At 36.2% G+C, this 21,139-nt stretch overlaps 1 protein-coding gene across 4 annotated transcripts in view; it reads right to left on the bottom strand.

Moving 5' to 3' along the window:
• Nucleotides 1-21,139, bottom strand: part of LOC139983090 (uncharacterized) — a 115,362-nt gene that overhangs the window by 22,545 nt on the left and 71,678 nt on the right. For all 4 annotated transcript variants that reach the window (XM_071996436.1, XM_071996437.1, XM_071996438.1 and 1 more), the window contains exons 5-13: nt 20,330-20,389; nt 19,623-19,736; nt 15,564-15,644; nt 13,347-13,508; nt 12,373-12,456; nt 11,176-11,246; nt 10,325-10,436; nt 4,607-4,763; nt 3,424-3,515 (exon numbers count right to left, since the gene is read on the bottom strand). In XM_071996436.1, coding sequence (XP_071852537.1) covers nt 3,424-3,515; nt 4,607-4,763; nt 10,325-10,436; nt 11,176-11,246; nt 12,373-12,456; nt 13,347-13,508; nt 15,564-15,644; nt 19,623-19,736; nt 20,330-20,389 — 933 coding nt within the window. The remainder of the gene's footprint in view (nt 1-3,423; nt 3,516-4,606; nt 4,764-10,324; nt 10,437-11,175; nt 11,247-12,372; nt 12,457-13,346; nt 13,509-15,563; nt 15,645-19,622; nt 19,737-20,329; nt 20,390-21,139) is intronic.

Here is a 21,139-nt window from a genome sequence, read left to right as displayed (position 1 = left end):
ATGAGTGTTTGTACACAGAACAACCATCGTATGAGTGTTTGTACACAGAACAACCGTCCTATTAGTGTTTGTACACAGAACAACCGTCCTATTAGTGTTTGTACACAGAACAACCATCCTATGAGTGTTTGTACACAGAACAACCATCCTATGAGTGTTTGTACACAGAACAACTGTCCTATGAGTATTTTTACACAGAACAACCATCCTATTAGTGTTCGTACACGGAACAACCATCACATTAGTGTTTGTACACAGAATAACCGTCCTATTAGTGTTTGTACACAGAAAAACCATCCTATTAGTGTTTGTAGTCAGAACAACCATCCTATTAGTGTTTGTACTCAGAACAACCATCCTATTAGTGTTTGTACACGGAACAACTATCATATTAGTGTTTGTACACAGCACAACCATCCTATTAGTGTTTGTACACAGAACAACCATCCTATTTCATAGGAGACAAAGTCCAGAGCCTTCAAAAATACTATGCAAAATATGAACACTAATTTCTGTACTGATACACTGACATTTTTTGGTAAATTTGTCAGTATGTTTCTAACCATACACTGCTAATTGTCAGTATGTTTCTAACCATGCACTGCTAATTGTCAGTATGTTTCTAACCATACACTGCTAATTGTCAGTATTTTTCTAACCATACACTGCTAATTGTCAGTATGTTTCTAACCATACACTGCTAATTGTCAGTATGTTTCTTACCATGCACTGCTAATTGTCAGTATGTTTCTTACCATACACTGCTAATTGTCAGTATGTTTCTAACCATACACTGCTAATTGTCAGTATGTTTCTCACCATACATTGCTAATTGTCAGTATGTTTCTAACCATATACTGCTAATTGTCAGTATGTTTCTAACCATACACAGCTAAATTGCCAGTATGTTTCTATAAACCATACACTGCTAATTGTCAGTATGTTTCTATAAACCATACACTGCTAATTGTCAGTATGTTTCTAACCATACACTGCTAATTGTCAGTATGTTTCTAACCATACACTGCTAATTGTCAGTATGTTTTTTCATCATACATTGCTAATTGTCAGTATGTTTCTAACCATATACTGCTAATTGTCAGTATGTTTCTAACCATACACAGCTAAATTGCCAGTATGTTTCTATAAACCATACACTGCTAATTGTCAGTATGTTTCTATAAACCATACACTGCTAATTGTCAGTATGTTTCTAACCATACACTGCTAATTGTCAGTATGTTTCTAACCATACACTGCTAATTGTCAGTATGTTTCTAACCATACACTGCTAATTGTCAGTATGTTTCTATCCATATACTGCTAATTGTCAGTATGTTTCTAACCATACACAGCTAAATTGCCAGTATGTTTCTATAAACCATACACTGCTAATTATCAGTATGTTTCTATAAACCATACACTGCTAATTGTCAGTATGTTTCAAATCATACACTGCTAATTGTCAATATGTTTCTAACCATACACTGCTAATTGTCAGTATGTTTCTTACTATATACTGCTAATTGTCAGTATATTTCTAACCATACACAGCTAAATTGCCATTATGTTTCTATAAACCATACACTGCTAATTATCAGTATGTTTCTATAAACCATATACTGCTAATTGTCAGTATGTTTCTAACCATACACAGCTAAATTGCCAGTATGATTCTATAAACCATACACTGCTAATTATCAGTATGTTTCTATAAACCATACACTGCTAATTATCAGTATGTTTCTATAAACCATATACTGCTAATTGTCAGTATGTTTCTAACCATACACAGCTAAATTGCCAGTATGTTTCTATAAACCATACACTGCTAATTATCAGTATGTTTCTATAAACCATACACTGCTAATTATCAGTTCGTTTCTATAAACCATATACTGCTAATTGTCAGTATGTTTCTAACCATACACTGCTAATTGTCAGCATGTTTCTAACCATACACTACTAATTGCTAAACTGACTTAAAGTCAGTGAATGTCCAGTACTATATAACTAGCTTTCAGGGAATGTCCAGCACTCTATACAACTAGCTTTCAGGGAATATCCAGAACTCAGAATTTGTATAAAAACAATTCTTTCAAGTTTGATCAGATTTGAAAAATAATTGCTCTCTGAAGTCTGTCAGTTGATTACATCTGCTATTTCATCTCCTCTCTCTTCTCATAAATACAAAGTTGAATTTTTTTTCTAAACTGAAGAAAATATGGTGCGTTTATCTTAATTGTTTAAACTCTTTTATCTAGTTTTTTTACTCGTCTGTTATTCCATTGCCTTGGAAACTGTTGACTTATCATAAAAAAATTGTCTTTGCTCTTGAGAACAGTTTGTACACAACCTGACAAAATGTGCCCCAGTCATCACAAATCAAGTGTTTAATAACGTCTACAAAGCGGTTAAAGTCGCTCAATTTCTCGCACTTACGCTGTCGGCGTAAATCAAATGTCAGGCGGCAGTATTTGTAAACACAACATCCTCTACTGACATTCATTATGCTGATAACAGAGTATTAAAAATGATAAATTAGTCTGTGCACAGAAACACCACTCAGACGAGGTATGATAATTTGGAATCAGAATTAGCTTGCTATTAATTCTTTCTGTTTGATATTAAATGTTTATGGAAATGATTTTGAGGGGTAGCGTTTGTTGTGTTACTTTCAACTTCCAAACTATCTAGTGTTATATGTCCACTGTACATACATCCTTAGCCGACTGCCAGTAATATCCCTCATCTATATAAGCCAATGAACAGCCATGATAGGCAGGTATGTTAAAAACTCAAAAGTCTTCTGGTTTCAAAATGCAAAAGTTTCATTTTATTTTTTTAAAAGAATTTTGACCTAAAGTACACTGAAATACCTCTACGATACATTACAAGTTTGTTTTGAAGGTTGGTAGTCATAACCTTGCTCATGAAATATGCAAGTTTATTGCAAAGTATTCTATAAATCTCCCCTCTGGGTGCTTAATAATTAACCTCCCTCCCTACCTCCCAAACCAAACCCTCCCTCCTCTCCTCTTTGATCCTGACCAAATGAGGACACAAATATATTGGGCATACATGAACCCCATAGATAGGTGCATACAGATCTCAATGACTTATTTTAAATCATAGAATGTTTGCATTTTAAGGCATTGCAGTGGTTCAACTGAAATCCTCATTGACTTATCAAAGCCGCAAGCTGACCGAAGTCAGTCCCTTAGATTCATATATAACGTCGATAGTTTTAAACTGTCAATTGTCAACAACTCTGTAACTGGACGACATACATTAATCTGGGAGTGACTCGAACCGGGGACCTCATGATTGAAAGGGCACCGGCGTTAACCACTGAGCATAACTCTCCAAATGAAATGAAATAAAATAAGACTGAAATAAAATAGGAAATGAAAGAAGACTCACAGCTAATACACTGCAATCTGGAAGATTCTCCTGGCACTTATGATGGACAGAAACTTTGCAGATTTTACACCGTACGCCTTGCTTCATCAAACCTGCAACGATCAAAAGAAACAATATCTGATCAAACCTCTTCTATTATGCATGATAGAATTCTATTGTGTTGTGTTACAATCGGATGGAATTAATTTAACTTACTAATGACCTGCTGAAGTAAGTAACATTTAATTGATAAATGCAAGGTTGTGGTCGATTTGCTGGCGGAAGTAACTCCGCAGTCGCAGTCGTTGCGTAGATCACTAGCACACCTTCACACATTACTTTAGAGCCTAGCCTAGCTTTGTTGTCAGCACATTGCATACAGCAGCCATTCGCTACCAAAGTTAGCTAAAAGTATTAGGAAATTAATTAGGGACCAGTTAGTGACGCAGTGACAGGAGAAGGGAGGATTTTTATTTAAGGAAGTAAGTACTCTTTTTTATAAAGTAATTATCACCAGGTTTCCTTTAAAATTCCAACTACTACAAGGAAACTTGCTTTGTACATTATAGCTAATCTAAACTTATCCAGAACTAGACAGTAACTTCAGGGAGAAATAAAATCACAGCATCCAGTGCTTAAAGGCATTGAAGTCTCGCTCCAAACCGCGTGCTGCCCCCCAAAAAGTTAACTTTCTGTAGCTTACAAGTGAAGTTTTCTTCTTGTCACTACAAAATGCAGACAGTAATGAAACGTGATACCTTGTTATCTTTTATCTGGACCTGGGATGTCCATCGCTGCTATGTACACTGTGTGCTGTGGGTATTGACCGTAGCTGCATGTATTGACTGTATACTAGTGTCTAATTACCGACGGTAGCAAGCTGTGTGTGTATTTTCTGGGATCGATGGTGGTGTCTAACACTTCTGTTACACCTCATTCGAAACTAGGTCAGATTACCGGCACCAGACGTTTCTTTGTGCACAAGTCTTCAATGCCTTTAATCCCTTCCGAATAATGCATTGTATCTTACAAGTTCATTTTGCACCAATCTTTTACCTTTCTGGATTCCATGACTGGTTTTGATATTACTATTTTTAAACTATGATATTAAACTGTTAGATAGATTCAGTACAAATTCTAACTGGTGTTGATGAAGTCAGCAGATTGGTGTTGTGTATTTTGTAATTAATTAAGAAATAATTACCTTTGAGTGGTGTCTTACACCGGAAGCAGAGAGTGGTTTTAATGAAGTTGTATTCTTGGAGTACATGATGAGCTGATGAGGAGGAGGAATTAGTTGATGGATGACCATTAGTGAGACTATTAGAAGAGGTAAACCAATCTGGAGGGAATAGTAAAAGCTGCAGAACAAGAGCAAAAAATACCAAACTTTACATCAACTCCAAAAAAAAACAGATCATAAAGAAAAAGAAGGATAAAAATTAAAACAGGAACAACTTAAAACACACAATGTATTTTCTTATGTATTTTAGATCCTCCTGCAAGCAGGAACTCGCAAAGATGCCTCATTGGCTTATCAATGCCCCAAGCTGACCAAAGTCAGTCTCTTAGACGCATATTTAGCGTCCATAATAAATACAAAACAACACGAACCAAAAATAGAAGGACTTAGCAATTGACAACAAAGTGTATCAATGAACAATCCAAACAAGTACAATACAAACAAATACAAAGAAGGTCAGAAATGTATAGATTAAGCAGATACAAACAGAGTGGTCTTTAAAATACAAATAAAATGTGATAATATCTTGTATTTTAGTAACAATAGTATACAAAACAACACTTTCTCCCAGGCCAGCTCAATCATTTTTATTAGACTGACAAGTTTCGCGTTTATTCAAGGCTTTGCTCCTTGCTACTGCAGTTATATATTTCCCGTTCGAGGTTAATGACTTCAAGAGGCAGAAACAAGCGACTCGAAAACTTCTTTAATACTCGTAAAGTAATCATAAAAATTGTCTGTATTGTGTTGAAAGTAAAATGTAATCCACACAACAAGAGGAGACATTATCATGGGGATTACAAGTAACGGAAAATGATTTAGGAAGTAAGAATTAAGAAGGGAGACTACGTTTGATGAGGAGAGCAAAGAAGGTGTAGGAATAATTCTGTAGGGATGACTGGAGCTGAACAGAATCCTTTTACCAGCCGTATGAATATTATTTATGATCTCTGGTTCTTCATCTCGGTTTGAAATTGTATCTGTATTGTAACAGCTCCACTGAACAGAGGGAAGAAGGTCAAGCCTGAAGCAACTGTTCCTTGAATAATTCACTGAGAATTAAAAAACCAATCTTAACGATAAATAAAGGATTATAAATAAAAATATGATGCGCCACATCTATCTGCTCGTTTGACATTTCATGTTATTACCATATTTATGAGTTTAACCACCCACAATTTGAATATTTCGTAGTAATACTAAGCATAGCAAAACTCTCTCAAAGGGGTTTCTTATTTCAGGTGTTGCAGAATTAGTTTGTTGACTGAAATCATATTATAGTACAGTATATAGACCTTAATCTCAAGATTAAGTAGATTTGATGGATTTCAAAGAATAATCTTAAAATACTGGATTGAGCTTACCATATTATCATATTATATCATTCCTGTGTGTGTAGCATGTCGCATATAGCTGGATTATGAATAGCATTTGTGTGTAGTATGTCGCATATAGGTTGGTTATGAATAGCCTGTGTGTGTAGCATGTCGCATATAGGTAGGTTATAAATAGCCTGTGTGTGTAGCATGTCGCATATATGTTGGTTATGAATAGCCTGTGTGTGTGGCATGTCGCATAAAGGTCGGTTATGAATGACTTATATCTCTAGCATGTTATAAATAGCCTGTGTGTGTAGCATGTGGTATATATGTCTGTTATGAATATCCTGTGTGTGTAGCATGTCGCATATGGTCGGTTTTGAATAGCCTTTGTGTGTAGCATGTTGTGCATAGGTTGGTTATGAATAACCTGTGTGTGTAGCATGTTGTGTATAGGTTGATTATGAATAACCTGTGTGTTAGCATGTCATATAGGTAGGTTATGAATATCCTGTGTGTGTAGTATGTCGCATATAGGTCAGTTATGAATAGCCTTTGTGTGTAGCATGTGGTGTATAGGTCTCTTATGAATATCATGTGTGTGTAGCATGTCACATATAGATTGGTTCTGAATAGAATTTGTGTAGCATGTTGTGTATAGGTAGGTTATGAATATCCTGTGTGTGTAGTATGTCGCATATAGGTCAGTTATGAATAGCCTTTGTGTGTAGCATGTGGTGTATAGGTCTCTTATGAATATCATGTGTGTGTAGCATGTCACATATAGATTGGTTCTGAATAGAATTTGTGTAGCATGTTGTGTATAGGTAGGTTATGAATATCCTGTGTGTGAAGTATGTCGCATATAGGTCAGTTATGAATAGCCTTTGTGTGTAGCATGTGGTGTATAGGTCTCTTATGAATATCATGTGTGTGTAGCATGTCACATATAGATTGGTTCTGAATAGAATTTGTGTAGCATGTTGTGTATAGGTAGGTTATGAATATCCTGTGTGTGTAGTATGTCGCATATAGGTCAGTTATGAATAGCCTTTGTGTGTAGCATGTGGTGTATAGGTCTCTTATGAATATCATGTGTGTGTAGCATGTCACATATAGATTGGTTCTGAATAGAATTTGTGTAGCATGTTGTGTATAGGTAGGTTATGAATATCCTGTGTGTGTAGTATGTCGCATATAGGTCAGTTATGAATAGCCTTTGTGTGTAGCATGTGGTGTATAGGTCTCTTATGAATATCATGTGTGTGTAGCATGTCACATATAGATTGGTTCTGAATAGAATTTGTGTAGCATGTTGTGTATAGGTAGGTTATGAATATCCTGTGTGTGTAGTATGTCGCATATAGGTCAGTTATGAATAGCCTTTGTGTGTAGCATGTGGTGTATAGGTCTCTTATGAATATCATGTGTGTGTAGCATGTCACATATAGATTGGTTCTGAATAGAATTTGTGTAGCATGTTGTGTATAGGTAGGTTATGAATATCCTGTGTGTGTAGTATGTCGCATATAGGTCAGTTATGAATAGCCTTTGTGTGTAGCATGTGGTGTATAGGTCTCTTATGAATATCATGTGTGTGTAGCATGTCACATATAGATTGGTTCTGAATAGAATTTGTGTAGCATGTTGTGTATAGGTAGGTTATGAATATCCTGTGTGTGAAGTATGTCGCATATAGGTCAGTTATGAATAGCCTTTGTGTGTAGCATGTGGTGTATAGGTCTCTTATGAATATCATGTGTGTGTAGCATGTCACATATAGATTGGTTCTGAATAGAATTTGTGTAGCATGTTGTGTATAGGTAGGTTATGAATATCCTGTGTGTGTAGTATGTCGCATATAGGTCAGTTATGAATAGCCTTTGTGTGTAGCATGTGGTGTATAGGTCTCTTATGAATATCATGTGTGTGTAGCATGTCACATATAGATTGGTTCTGAATAGAATTTGTGTAGCATGTTGTGTATAGGTAGGTTATGAATATCCTGTGTGTGTAGTATGTCGCATATAGGTCAGTTATGAATAGCCTTTGTGTGTAGCATGTGGTGTATAGGTCTCTTATGAATATCATGTGTGTGTAGCATGTCACATATAGATTGGTTCTGAATAGAATTTGTGTAGCATGTTGTGTATAGGTAGGTTATGAATATCCTGTGTGTGTAGTATGTCGCATATAGGTCAGTTATGAATAGCCTTTGTGTGTAGCATGTGGTGTATAGGTCTCTTATGAATATCATGTGTGTGTAGCATGTCACATATAGATTGGTTCTGAATAGAATTTGTGTAGCATGTTGTGTATAGGTAGGTTATGAATATCCTGTGTGTGTAGTATGTCGCATATAGGTCAGTTATGAATAGCCTTTGTGTGTAGCATGTGGTGTATAGGTCTCTTATGAATATCATGTGTGTGTAGCATGTCACATATAGATTGGTTCTGAATAGAATTTGTGTAGCATGTTGTCTATAGGTCAGTTATGAATAGCCTGTGTGTGTAGCATGTGGTGTATAGGTCTCTTATGAATATCATGTGTGTGTAGCATGTCACATATAGATTGGTTCTGAATAGAATTTGTGTAGCATGTTGTCTATAGGTCAGTTATGAATAGCCTTTGTGTGTAGCATGTGGTATATAGGTCTCTTATGAATATCATGTGTGTGTAGCATGTCACATATAGATTGGTTCTGAATAGAATTTGTGTAGCATGTTGTCTATAGGTCAGTTATGAATAGCCTTTGTGTGTAGCATGTGGTATATAGGTCTGTTATGAATATCATGTGTTTGTAGCATGTCACAAATACATTGGTTCTGAATATAATTTGTGTAGCATGTTGTCTATAGGTCGGTTATGAATAGCCTGTGTGTGTAGCATGTGAATAGGTTGGTTATTAATAGAAGTGTGTAACATATTTAGAAAACATTTACATACAAGCTGATGCTAGATGATTCTTCTTTGCTATCGCATGAATGTATTTCTTTAACATATGAAACTGCCATGTGTGAAATAAATTTACTTTGACAACAGATGTTGAAGTTGGTTAACATTCCAGCATCATTTCATTACACTGCCTGTGTTTCTCTTCATGTCGACATGTTACGCTCGATGAATGCAAACATTGATACATAAGACTATAAACTAACAATTATTCATGAGAGCAAGGGCGGCGGAACCGGGGGGGGGGGGCACGTGCCCCCCCCACTTTTCCTAAGGTTAAAAATGTGCCCATTTTCTACATAACAATTGAGGTGTCTCAAGTCAGCAAGAGGCCAGGGAACCAGAATGAACACTCGGGAAGGGCAGTTTCCGGCCATCTGAGGGGTTTGTAAAACCAAAAATTTTCTTGTACGCTCTGCGCCAACCGATGGTGGCGCTCCGCTCAGATAGTCGTGCATACAACTTTGCAAATCCTGGCTATGCCCCTAACTTTTAATGAATTTCTGTGGGTCAAACTCAAAGCTATTTCGAATGGAAAAAAATTGTTAAGATATTAACAAGAAAAAAAATATAATTTGGAAGATTCCTACATTAGCAACTAGTATGATTTCACCTCATTTTGTCTCAAAAGAAAACTTGTTCCTTGTTTCCCAATTTGCACATTGGATATTGCAGTGCTAGTACGTTTATTTTCCTTGAGGAGGGGGGAGGGGGGCTTTGATGGAGTTATAAAGGGTACTAAATATAAGGCTGCATCAGTCCAATCGTATTTCTGCAAAGTTCCCTTTGATGTCGGTGCCCCCCCCCCCAGATTAAAAGTGCTTCCGCCGCCCTTGGATGAGAGTACTGTATAATAATAATTGATGGAAGTATAAAGTAATTACCCTCCTACATTGACCAATTATGAATGCAGATCTTTAAATCAATTTGATTTATTTCTCCACATGTTTTTGTTGTTCCAATACTTATCAAAATACTTGCAATAAACACTTAGGCCTATAAAAAGCAACCAGTAATCAAAAGAACTGTCAAATTTGAAGAAAAAAAAATGGTCAAATTAAAAATGATAGATTGTTTTTTTTTTCATATCAAACCTAAAGCATGGGTGATAGTATTATGTAGAATGACCAGAATGTATGTATGTGTGTATGTATCTTCCCGCAAGCAGGAACTCACGAAAGAAGCCATGGAGGCTTATAGACTCGCAAGCTGACCGAGGCCAATCTCTCGGCACACATCCATTTAACGTCCATGTCGGGAAGTTGTTATTGAAGAACACCCTTGCCAGACGACACACCTTGCTGTCGGCGGGGAATCGAACCGGGGATCTCATGACTGGGAGACGCCTGCGTTAACCACTAGGCTATACACTCCAATGTAATACCGTCACCTATCAATCACACTTACCTGAGTCCTATGAAGGCCAAGGAATACTTCCTGACTACGAATGTTGTTCTTAACTTTGTGAATGTCAGACAATATCTTTGCCACGGCAGAGGCCTTCTCCGTAGACTTCTGACTATTAATCAAAGACAACAATTTCAAGGTTGATAAACCAAAGTAGATGGAAAATTAATGTATTATATTATAATAGAAATCACACAAGAGAACAGTATTTCCTCTCCAGCTAAAAACAAAAAGGGCAATATTATTGATTGCATTGTAAGTTACAATATTAGGATAAGAAACTGACACAAAGCATATGAAAGATCATATGGTTCATGAATACGTATAGGCCTAAGTAATGTGTACGTACATTGAACATACAAATCCAACTGTGAGTTGGTGCCGCGATTGTTAACGGTGCACAACTTAACTGATGATTGCACACTCACAGTTCCAAACGGTGTAAATACTTGATGAATGATGAGACTACTCTCCTCATGTTTATTCATGACCTGGCCTTAGTTACCAGTGGGATATTTCAGAGAGGGAGTAGTACACATAATAAGTGTAGTGTGGATAGAAGGAATGTAAGTTGGAAAATATATGACGGTTAATTTTTGGTCTTTCTGGCAGCTTTGGAGATGGTACAATGATTTCCCTTCGAGAATAGCAAAAAAAAAAACGAAAGGATTCCGTATTCATGACACCAGCAGGTTAAACTCTGTGAGTCTGATAGCTTTGAAGCCATGGACGAGGTCACTAATGGCATTCCATCATAACCATGGGATGCTGACAGAGAGAGGGTCACGTCAAAACTTGTGGATGGAAACTTTCCGATAAGAAACAATTGAGAAAGATGAAGATGGACTGACCTCTCAAGTAGTTTCCTAAGATGAGTAAGAGAATCCCGAGAGGCAGACACAGACATCTCCTGCTCTCGAATCTGGGAAATGAAACAAGTACAGTATAGCTGGTATTCCACGTCACATAATGACTGTTCATATGAAATGACAAGTACCGTTAGAGATAACTCGACTACCAGCAGGAGTTTACTGCCCGACAGTGTACGATATTTATTGATATTGACCAAATCGTAGCACTGCATCCCTTGGATTCTAACGACATGAAATAAATGCTAGCCTGTGGTGCTGCCAAGTATCTGAACAGATACATTGAGATAAAGGGAACCAAGGGAAACCATGTCAATAGTGTTAACCAGACTAAATAGTTGAGTGGGTGGTGAGGGGGTTTACAACACTAGGAGGCAAGGATGCAACCTTCAATGGTCCTCAGGTTGAGCAGATGCAGAGTAAATCATTTTTCAAGATTATTAAGTTAAGGGAGAGTAATTTCTCTTCCTTCAAATTGATTCTATGTCTCCTCTGAATAGATCTTGCTGATTACAAGAACCGAAACTCACAAATAGCACAAGATTTTATGCCATCATTTTATTTGTAGACACCTAAACATCTATTACTCTCTCATCTATATATAAAATAACCAGTCTCTGTACATTACACCATGATGCAGTTAAAGGCATTGAAGACTCGCCCCAAACCGTTTGCCGCCCTCTGACAATGTTAACTTTCCGTTGCTTGCAAGTGAAGTTTTTTCTTGCCTCTACAAAATGCAGACAGTAATGAAACGTGATACCTTGTTATCTTTTATTTGGACCCGAGATCAGGGAGTTCCATAACAACTCCCTGCTAAGATGTCCATCTCTGCTATGTACACTGTGTTGTGGGCATCCACCGTAGCTGCATGTATTGACTGTACACTATATAGTGTCTAATTACCGACGGTAGCAAGCTGTGTGTGTATTTTCTGGGATCGATGGTGGTGTCTAACACTTCTGTTACACCTCATTCCAAACTAGGTCAGATTACTGGCATCAGACGTTTCTTTATGCCCGAGTCTTCAAACCCTTTAAGACTACATGTCACCATTCACTTGTAGACACCTAAACATAGGTCTATTACTTGATCCCGCCTACCTGGTCTGTGCTGCTTCTCTCATACATATATATATATATAATAATATAATCTGCATGGCCTTCCATACAAGCTCACCTGCTGTGTTAAATGATTGTATCTCTGCTTCAGTCCTGCCTCTGTCATTGTGTTCAGCACCAACTTATTGTTCTTAAAATCCACCTTGAAATACAATAAATCAGAGAAATAGCCAGTGACATGTACGCAGGACAACCAAAGTGGATCAAAGGCTGGTGTGTTTTAATAGCCAGGTGACAAAGGTGACCAACGTACAGAAGAAAATGTACTCAATCCATAAATAACCAGGAGAGAATTGCTAGCAAATCACAACAGAAAACTTTAAGGTCATAACCATTTCCCTAAATTCTCAAGTTCAGGCAAATTGAATTAAATAAGGCTGCTCAAAGCGCTTAACAAATGTAAAACCTAGAAACAAATAGTAACAAGAAACCTAAATATATATAGAACCAATAAGGCACAAAATGTAAAAGCCTAAAGCAACCATATTAAAAACACCCGTACTAAATGATAATAATTACAGCCCTAAATGCAAATAGTCCAAACAAAATTCAGAAATATGTATTTATAGTAAAATAGTTTAAAAAAAAAGAATACACAAAAGATTAAATCATAGTCAATAATTAAATATTAAATAAGTATGAGAAACTATAGTACAGTAAGACAAATATTGTAAAAGACTAAAACAGATAGTAATAAACACCCAATACTAAACGATAAAAAATAGAACCCTAAACGTAGTAAAAACATTTTTTGAAATGCTAACAATTAAGTAAATAGTTTCCAAATGTAGTATGCATAATGCAAATTAAAACACAGTCAATAAAGCAGTAAAAACGATTCTAAAATAATAAATTTTCAAAGCAGTTCTAAAAGTGACCAGTTAGAAAAATACTCATTGCAATTAAATGTATTTGTATTAAAACAAAACACTAGCATAATTGAATTTAGTATTGTAATATCTTCATAAACAGCAATAGAAGATAATGCAGTAAACACAGTGACACTGCAGTAATCTGTAGCTTAGGACGTACCCCTTCTTGATCGGTTGCCGGGTCGACTATGTAGAATTCAAAGATTTTAGATTCCGGTCTGGGGATCTGTGTGAGCACAGATAGGTCCTGGGATACCTGTAGATGATTGGCCTTCTTTGTGGAGCCGATCAGGCCGTCCAACCTGTTAGCTTGCTCCAAAAGCTAAGAAAGAACAATCTAAGGCTTATTATGCTTTCAAAAAGAAATCCACATGATGGTTTACTAGACTGTCTAAAAGGATTACAGAAACCAAATTCTCCTGCGGGCAGTAATAAAATATTTCCATTTTTTACAGACTTTAGCGTCAAACCATGCAAGCTATCAAAGCCTTATAAATCGAAATGCTTGACGAGTAAGATTGAGAAGTATCTGAGGTCCCTTTATCATCGGTTGACTTTTCCATGAATAAATACATAGCTCCCAACTCTTGAGAAGGCAAATGCTGGTCCATGCAATGAATCGCCGTCCTGGGGGAGGGGTATAAGGGGAGGGGGTGCCCCCCCTCCACTTTTGAATTTTTTTTGGAATCCTGGTGATGCCTACATGTAAAATGGTGGCACTAAGAAAGGCTATTGTCACCCAAAATTTTCTGAGAAATATGCATTTTTTTGTGTGTAACATCAATAAATTGAATAGTAGGTGATAATTCATTCTTTCCTGTGGCATGAAAATGTTCGCTGCTCGCCCCAATGAAAAGAATTATAGGCTAATTTGAGGTTCAAATGATGCTGTAAAGGAGGTTTTATACTCTATTATGCTAAATGCTGAAGAAATGATGGTTGTTAAGTCAAAATTTGATTCAATTTTTTTTTATGTATACTTGACAATTACAATGCAGGTTTTTTTGCTCGGGTCAGCGGGTTTGGGTGTTAGAATGCAGGTCCAACCCGCGATATTGCGGGTCAGTTGGGAGCTCTGTAAATAACAAAATTTTAGTTACCATGCCAACTGGATCACTCTGGACATGCCTTGTATTGTATTAGATAGCTTTATTCATGTATAAACATTTATGGTCCAGTCACAAGGGAGAATACAATCATCTTGAAGATAAAGATGTAACATAATCATCCCATCATTAACATTAATAAAAAACCATGGTACCTTTGTAATGAGTTAACTCTTGTAATGAAAGGTAATATAGAAGGAGAGAAATGGCTACAGTAGCAGGTTCAAACGGTGTAATAGAAGCTGATTCACAATGCAAGCTACAAATTTATAGCTAATAAGAGGCTCTGACAAAAATCAGGGGGGAAAAAAGCCATTTTCATAAACATTTCCCCTAATACCAACACTAAAATCAAACTTAAGTGAAAGTCCAAATATTATCTTAATAAAAAACAAAATTTTATGGCCATTCTATCAGTATTTCAAGAAAATTGGTGATGAAAGCTCAAACACAATTACACTAATGGTCTCTTTTTTGCTGGCTGAAAATGAGGTTTGGTTTATAAACAGCATCCCAAATAGACTGCAGTAATGGAAATGTGACTCTGTGTTACACTTATCGATGTCATCAAAATATAAATGCGATCATCACCTTCTAAAAATTTTAAAGGTTAAGATGGTCTTTAGCCTATCATTTTATTCTACCTTAGTCATAAACCAGAAGTCTAGAGGGGAGTGTACACATGAGAGTGATGCAGCTACTTACTCTAGAGGGGAGTGTACACATGAGAGTGTATCACCTACTAACTCTAGAAGGGAGTGTACACATGAAACTGTATCAGCTACTAACTCTAGAGGGGAGTGTACACATGAGACTGTATCACCTACTAACTCTAGAGGGGAGTGTACACATGAGACTGTATCACCTACTAACTCTAGAGGGGAGTGTACACATGAGACTGTATCACCTACTAACTCTAGAGGGGAGTGTACACATGAGAGTGTATCAGCTACTAACTCTAGAGGGGAGTGTACACATGAGACTGTATCAGCTACTAACTCTAGAGGGGAGTTTATATGGCAGTGTATCAGCTAACAAATATCTTTATCATCCTGTTAGTGTAGAAGTTACACTTTCAGAAACCTCACCCAACTAGCCAGCTGCGACCTTGTTTGCTGCTTACAGCTACCATGCAACCCCAGCAGTAGAGTGGAAAATTTGACACTCCTTAAAATAAGTATTAAAATTAATCTTACATTAACTAGTCATTTTATAAATTAACTAGTCATATTTTATTGACTCCTTTGTGACCCAGAATTGATGAATTTTACCTGTGCTTGGAAGAGTCTTGCATATCTGTTTAGGCTGAAAGCTATTGCTTCCTGAATGTCACACTGGATTGCCTCAAGATCCTAGTAAAAAAATGAACATCAAGCAACCTGTTAGTATGCATGACACAAAATGTGGATATATATGTGTAAAATGCTAACTATAATTTACTCTGAGATTTGGTTTAATAGCTTCAATGACTTATTATAGTCTTCTTATATATTAAAGGTTAACAGCATGGTACTCAGGCCACAAAAAAAGGCTTTATACTGGTTACATGATCGACAGTGGATTTCGCTGTTTGTTATGTTGAACAAAAGTGCACTGGCCTGTTTGCTGCCAGTGCAACATTAATGCTACTTGTTGTACTAATTCAAGCAAAAATGCAACTGGGAACTCAATGCACTAGAATTTACTAGCAAGCGGCTAAAATTGTGAAATTCTGGTACTGGACTGATTCATCATTTTTGACTTGTGCTTTCTTCTGATTGAAAAGAGGTTACAAGATTCTGCATTAAGTTTACAGAGCTGATGATGAGTCTGCAGTCTTATCGATTGCACATTCAATTAATATCAACAAAACTCTCAGCCGATCACACAACACACAATAGTATTCCAACCTGGATAATATCGAGATGTTCTTAATGATTTAACCTTTCAGATTTATCGGCTATTATAGTTAATGTACTGCCATCACAGACAACGTTGACATTTATTTTGTAGAGATGACTGATCTAATGATATCTTACAGCCATCCATTCCAAACTGAACCCACTGGGGTTTCCTAATTGATGACTGATGCAGAAACCGATGCAGGTGCCCAGTCAAATCCAATGATCGCATAAATTAAAATCTAGGACGCTTTAGGGGATGTAATTGTTATGTATACAAATGGTGCATCGAGACTATACTGTAGAAAACCCGATCAATTCTAATCAATATCCGTTGATATTCTTACTCAACTACCAAATGTCCTTGAACATGTTATATATTGCTCTCTAGGGAAATCCCAACAGCAAGAGTGACAATTCTAATGATACGTACATTGACAAATCTATGTATAATTCTATCACAGTTACAAGTGTTACCATGTGATGCTGTGATGCTAGAAGTGACGTCATGTAAAGATGTGATGCACTATTATTTTTTTTTTATTTATTTTTTTTTATTTGTTTGCCACAAAAGTACAAAGTGGAGGGAAGTCTTCCATAAAGCTTAGAAGCTTAACAATGTGGAAGACTCCCTGAAGAAAGAAAAGAAAAGAAAAAACAAAATATATATATGTGTATGAATACATACATAGATATAAGTACAAATTAAATGTTCAATATATATAGTATCATAGTATCATACATCATCATAGTATCATACATAGTATCATATATATTATAGTGTCATATTGTCATAATATGAATATGTAGTGCAATTCGGACAGGGAGCCATGATGTTTTGATTGTACATTTGTCCCTTTCGGCGTTCATTGCTGCACAAGGACATGCTTTATAGCCTACATTATAATTGACAAGACACATTAACGCTCTGTTGTTTCAAATGTATAGAGTTTACTACTGCAGATGCCGTTTTTTAAAACGTGGTTGAGAGGAACCACCTGAAGGTACTGCACCGTCCTCTTTGTTTTGGTAGTTTTTCTTAATTTTTTATTTTTTTTATTGTAGTTTTGACCTAATCTCTTGAACATGCTATGTGAGAAAAGAAGTAATAAAGGGAGTCTCTTCTAGGGAGTCTTTCAGTAGTCTTCCAGGGAGTCTTCTACTTTGTTGAGCTGTTGTACGCTTTTTGGAAGACTTCCTTCACACTGTATTATTTACATGTGAAAAACAAATAAATCAATTTAAATCAATTCAATAAACCACTTGGCCACCAGAACAAGCGGTGGTAGTCATTAGCACCCTCTTCTGCTTATTATTGCCAGCGTATCCTCACAAATAGTACATAATACTGTCAAGGGTCATAGCAGGGAGTTGTTTCCATAACAACTCCCTGGTCATAGTAGTATAGTAATGTAATACTTTCAAGTGCTATAGTAAATATTGTTATTAAAGTGTCATAGCATATAACTTAGAAAGTGTCAAGTGTTAAAGTTGCCAATTGTCATAGCATTAAAGTCAAGTGTAATATTGTCAAGTGTTATATAGTGTTATAATGACATATTATAAGCTATAGGCGTCATTGTGCAAAGCAGTTCTCAAGTGTCATATCATAAGGTCCCGAGTTCGAGTCACTCCAAGACTAATGTATGTCGTCCAGTTACAGAGTTGTTGACAATTCATAATCATGGACGTTAAATATGAATCTAAGACACTGACTTCTGTCAGCTTGCGGCTTTGATAAGCCAATGATGGCTTTTTCGCGAGTTCCTGCTTGCAGGATCTAAAATACATTCAAACATACATAGATACATTATAAGGACTTATCAAAAAGTGTCATAGTGTTAAGTTGTCAAGTGTTATAGTGTGATACTGCCATATTTTTAAGTGTCATAACGTATCTCTCTCAGGTGTCATGGTGTTATATTTTAACACTGTCATGTGTTACAGTATTATAGTGTCAGGTGTCACAGTGTGATAGTGTGATATAGTGACATGTTTATCAAGTGTTATATTGTTATATTGCAACAATGTCCAGTGCCATGTTGCTATAGTGTTATTCTGTCAAGTGTCACAGTGACATACTGACATATTTTCAAGTGCTATAGTGTTATTCTGTCAAGTGTCACAGTGACATACTGACATATTTTCAAGACTTGCAATAGTGTAACACTCTCATGTGTCATCGTGTTATATTTTAACAATGAGAGGTGTTACAGTAATATAGTGTGATACTTTCAAGTGTTATCGAGTCAAGAATGTTAAACAGATATAGTATTACATGGTCAAATGTTATTGTGTGAACTACAGTACGTGTCGATGGGGTCAAGTTCACATTGTTGATACTTACAGTTCCATATAATCACGTAGTTACCTTTCTAAGCTACCATAGGATACTTGACGAAATTACCACGCAGAGTAATTTTATCCCTCAATATTAATCCACTTATCAGAAAGGTCCAAAGTCCATAATATACATCTGAAGAATCAATCTTCTTTTACAATGTTGGTCGTAATTGACCGGTAAACATCATCTCTCAAAGCTCTGAAATGCATTTCCTCTCTTATATTACGTCAATGTAAGGAGGAGGCAACCAGAAAGAGGCAATAAACGTCATCAGTTGATAAAAACAAATAAATGAATGAAAGATTAACCACTGCTTGACAGGTCATTCAATCTTCACAGTGTGGTATGTACAGTACTACTAGTAACACTGGTATAGTGTTAATTTCAGAAAGTGAAGTCCTTATGAAAGTAGCAAGGTACAGTAGCATAGGAAATAGTGAATGTCATTTAAGATAATTAACTACATGAATGTATTAAAGTAGTAAACCATACTATTGCAACCAGAATATTGAGCAGGGATATTAATATATATGATTTTATTTTATTAGGATTGTTAGCTCAGTGTGATAGGAGTGTTAAGTCAAAATAAAATAAAACTGTTAGCAAACTGCTTATCCACTAGAGAGCCTGTGTAGGAGAATGTATAAAAGTATAAGTTGGCCTGACGTCAGGCCAACTTACTTTTATACAGGAGGGTTAAGTGTTAAGGAGTGTAATAGCTCAGTGATTAACGCCAGTGCCTTCCAATCATAAGGTCCCGAGTTCAAGTCACTCCAAGATGAATGTATGTCGTCCAGTTACAGAGTTGTTGACAATTGACAATTCATAATCATGGAAGTTAAATATGAATCTAATTGGACTGACTACGGTCAGCTTGCGGCATTGATAAGCCAATGATGGCTTCTTTGCGAGTTCCTGCTTGCAGGAGATTCTAAAATACAATACATACATTTCACTGCTTCTCCACCACACTGCATGCTAAAGCTGGTATAACTGGTGTCACTTAAATACAAATAGTACCACACAACCATGTTTTTTAATACATCATCATGACTCTAGGAGTGGAGTAACAGCACACACATAGTTGAGTGAGTTAATATACTTACAGATACAGTCCTACTCAGAGCAACATTACAAATGGTTGTTTCAGTGTGATTGGTTCCAGCTAGTTGTAACACATATTCATTGAGCGAGTTGTAACACTGTGCTGTGGATTGGTTCTGAAAACAAAACGGCAACCAATTATTAAGAATGAACTGAATATACAAACCTGTAAATACATGGACTTAAAAGAAGCTGAGTAAAGAATCTGGCAGGATTTCTTCGGTTTTTATATCACATTCCTGGGGACAATTGAAGTGTACAATAACTACAGTTGATATGATAGAGAAAGGCATTACTTGTTGTTTATTATATTATTATATATTATTATTGTATATTATTAGTATGTGCGGAAGGAGTCGGGGGAAGGGGTTTCTCCTAGCTTTCCTCCCATATCTAGTCATTCAAATGACAAGTAGAAAATGCTTTCTATGAACACATCTGTGTCATCATTTGTTTACTTATCCTACCACAGCTATACTTCACAACATACATGAGCTGATGCGGCCTAATGTTACTAGGCAAATTATTTGTAGATTCTTTAATAGGAAGGGAAGGAAATACAGTGATATATATCTCACAAGTGACAAGTTCTTCCTTTGCCATATCTTAAGATGACACTTGATGTCAATAATAGCTCCATTGTATCATAACTATGAAGACCCTATACCTCTCTGTTAATTGCCAATTTAATACCCAGGATGCACCTTACCATTAAATCTTTGTCATCAGCTTTCATCTTTTTCCAACTGGTCTGGTAGTGATCTTGATCCTTCAAACAAACAGATCAAAATCATTAGAAAATAAATTTAAAAAACTTCATCAATATCGGGAAACAAGATGCATTGTTTCAGCCGGGGCAGGTTTTTTTTATATTACCTGTACCTAGTTAAGAAAACTTCACTTGCAAGCAACCGAAAGTTAACTTTTTCAGAGGGCACGCAGTTTGGGGCGAGTCTTCAATGCCTTTAATGTAGGACTCGTAGAGATTCTTGGCCATGAAACAACAAATACTTCTCCTTTAAAAGAGTTCCGTTGTTATTTCTTTAAGATCACCGTCCCAATTAACAGATAAATCAACAGATTTTTGCCTTGAGTTTGATCAACTTTAGGATGATTTGTGATCATAAAATACTACAATTGTAGCTGAATTAACCTTTATTTCAAAATAATGGGAAGCAAATTTCTGTTTCGAAATTTCAAGTTGGCGTTTTACATGTGATATTTATCATGCTAATATGAAAACAGGTTTTGTTTTGGGTAACAAATGTTTGGAAATGAATCAAACCCATTGGTCATTGGTGAAAACCTCCATGTGAGTGCCTTAATATTTTGAAGAAATTGCAGTCTTGTGTTAAATACAGTTGTGGCTGAGTCATTTCCCAGTATGTAGCAATTATCTTAGAGAGGAATGGGCTCTTTTGATTAACCCTTAGAGTTAATTTACCATCTGTGATTTAAATCAAGCTTTCAATTCCCAGCAGGAAAATTAAAGAAGATGTCGAAAGTGATATGTTTACGC

The sequence above is a fragment of the Apostichopus japonicus genome, chromosome 16, assembly GCF_037975245.1.
Source record: "Apostichopus japonicus isolate 1M-3 chromosome 16, ASM3797524v1, whole genome shotgun sequence".
Classification (NCBI taxonomy): Eukaryota; Metazoa; Echinodermata; class Holothuroidea; order Aspidochirotida; family Stichopodidae; genus Apostichopus; species Apostichopus japonicus.
The sequence above is the reverse complement of the archived record's forward strand: the minus strand, read 5'-3'. Positions and strand labels throughout refer to the sequence as shown.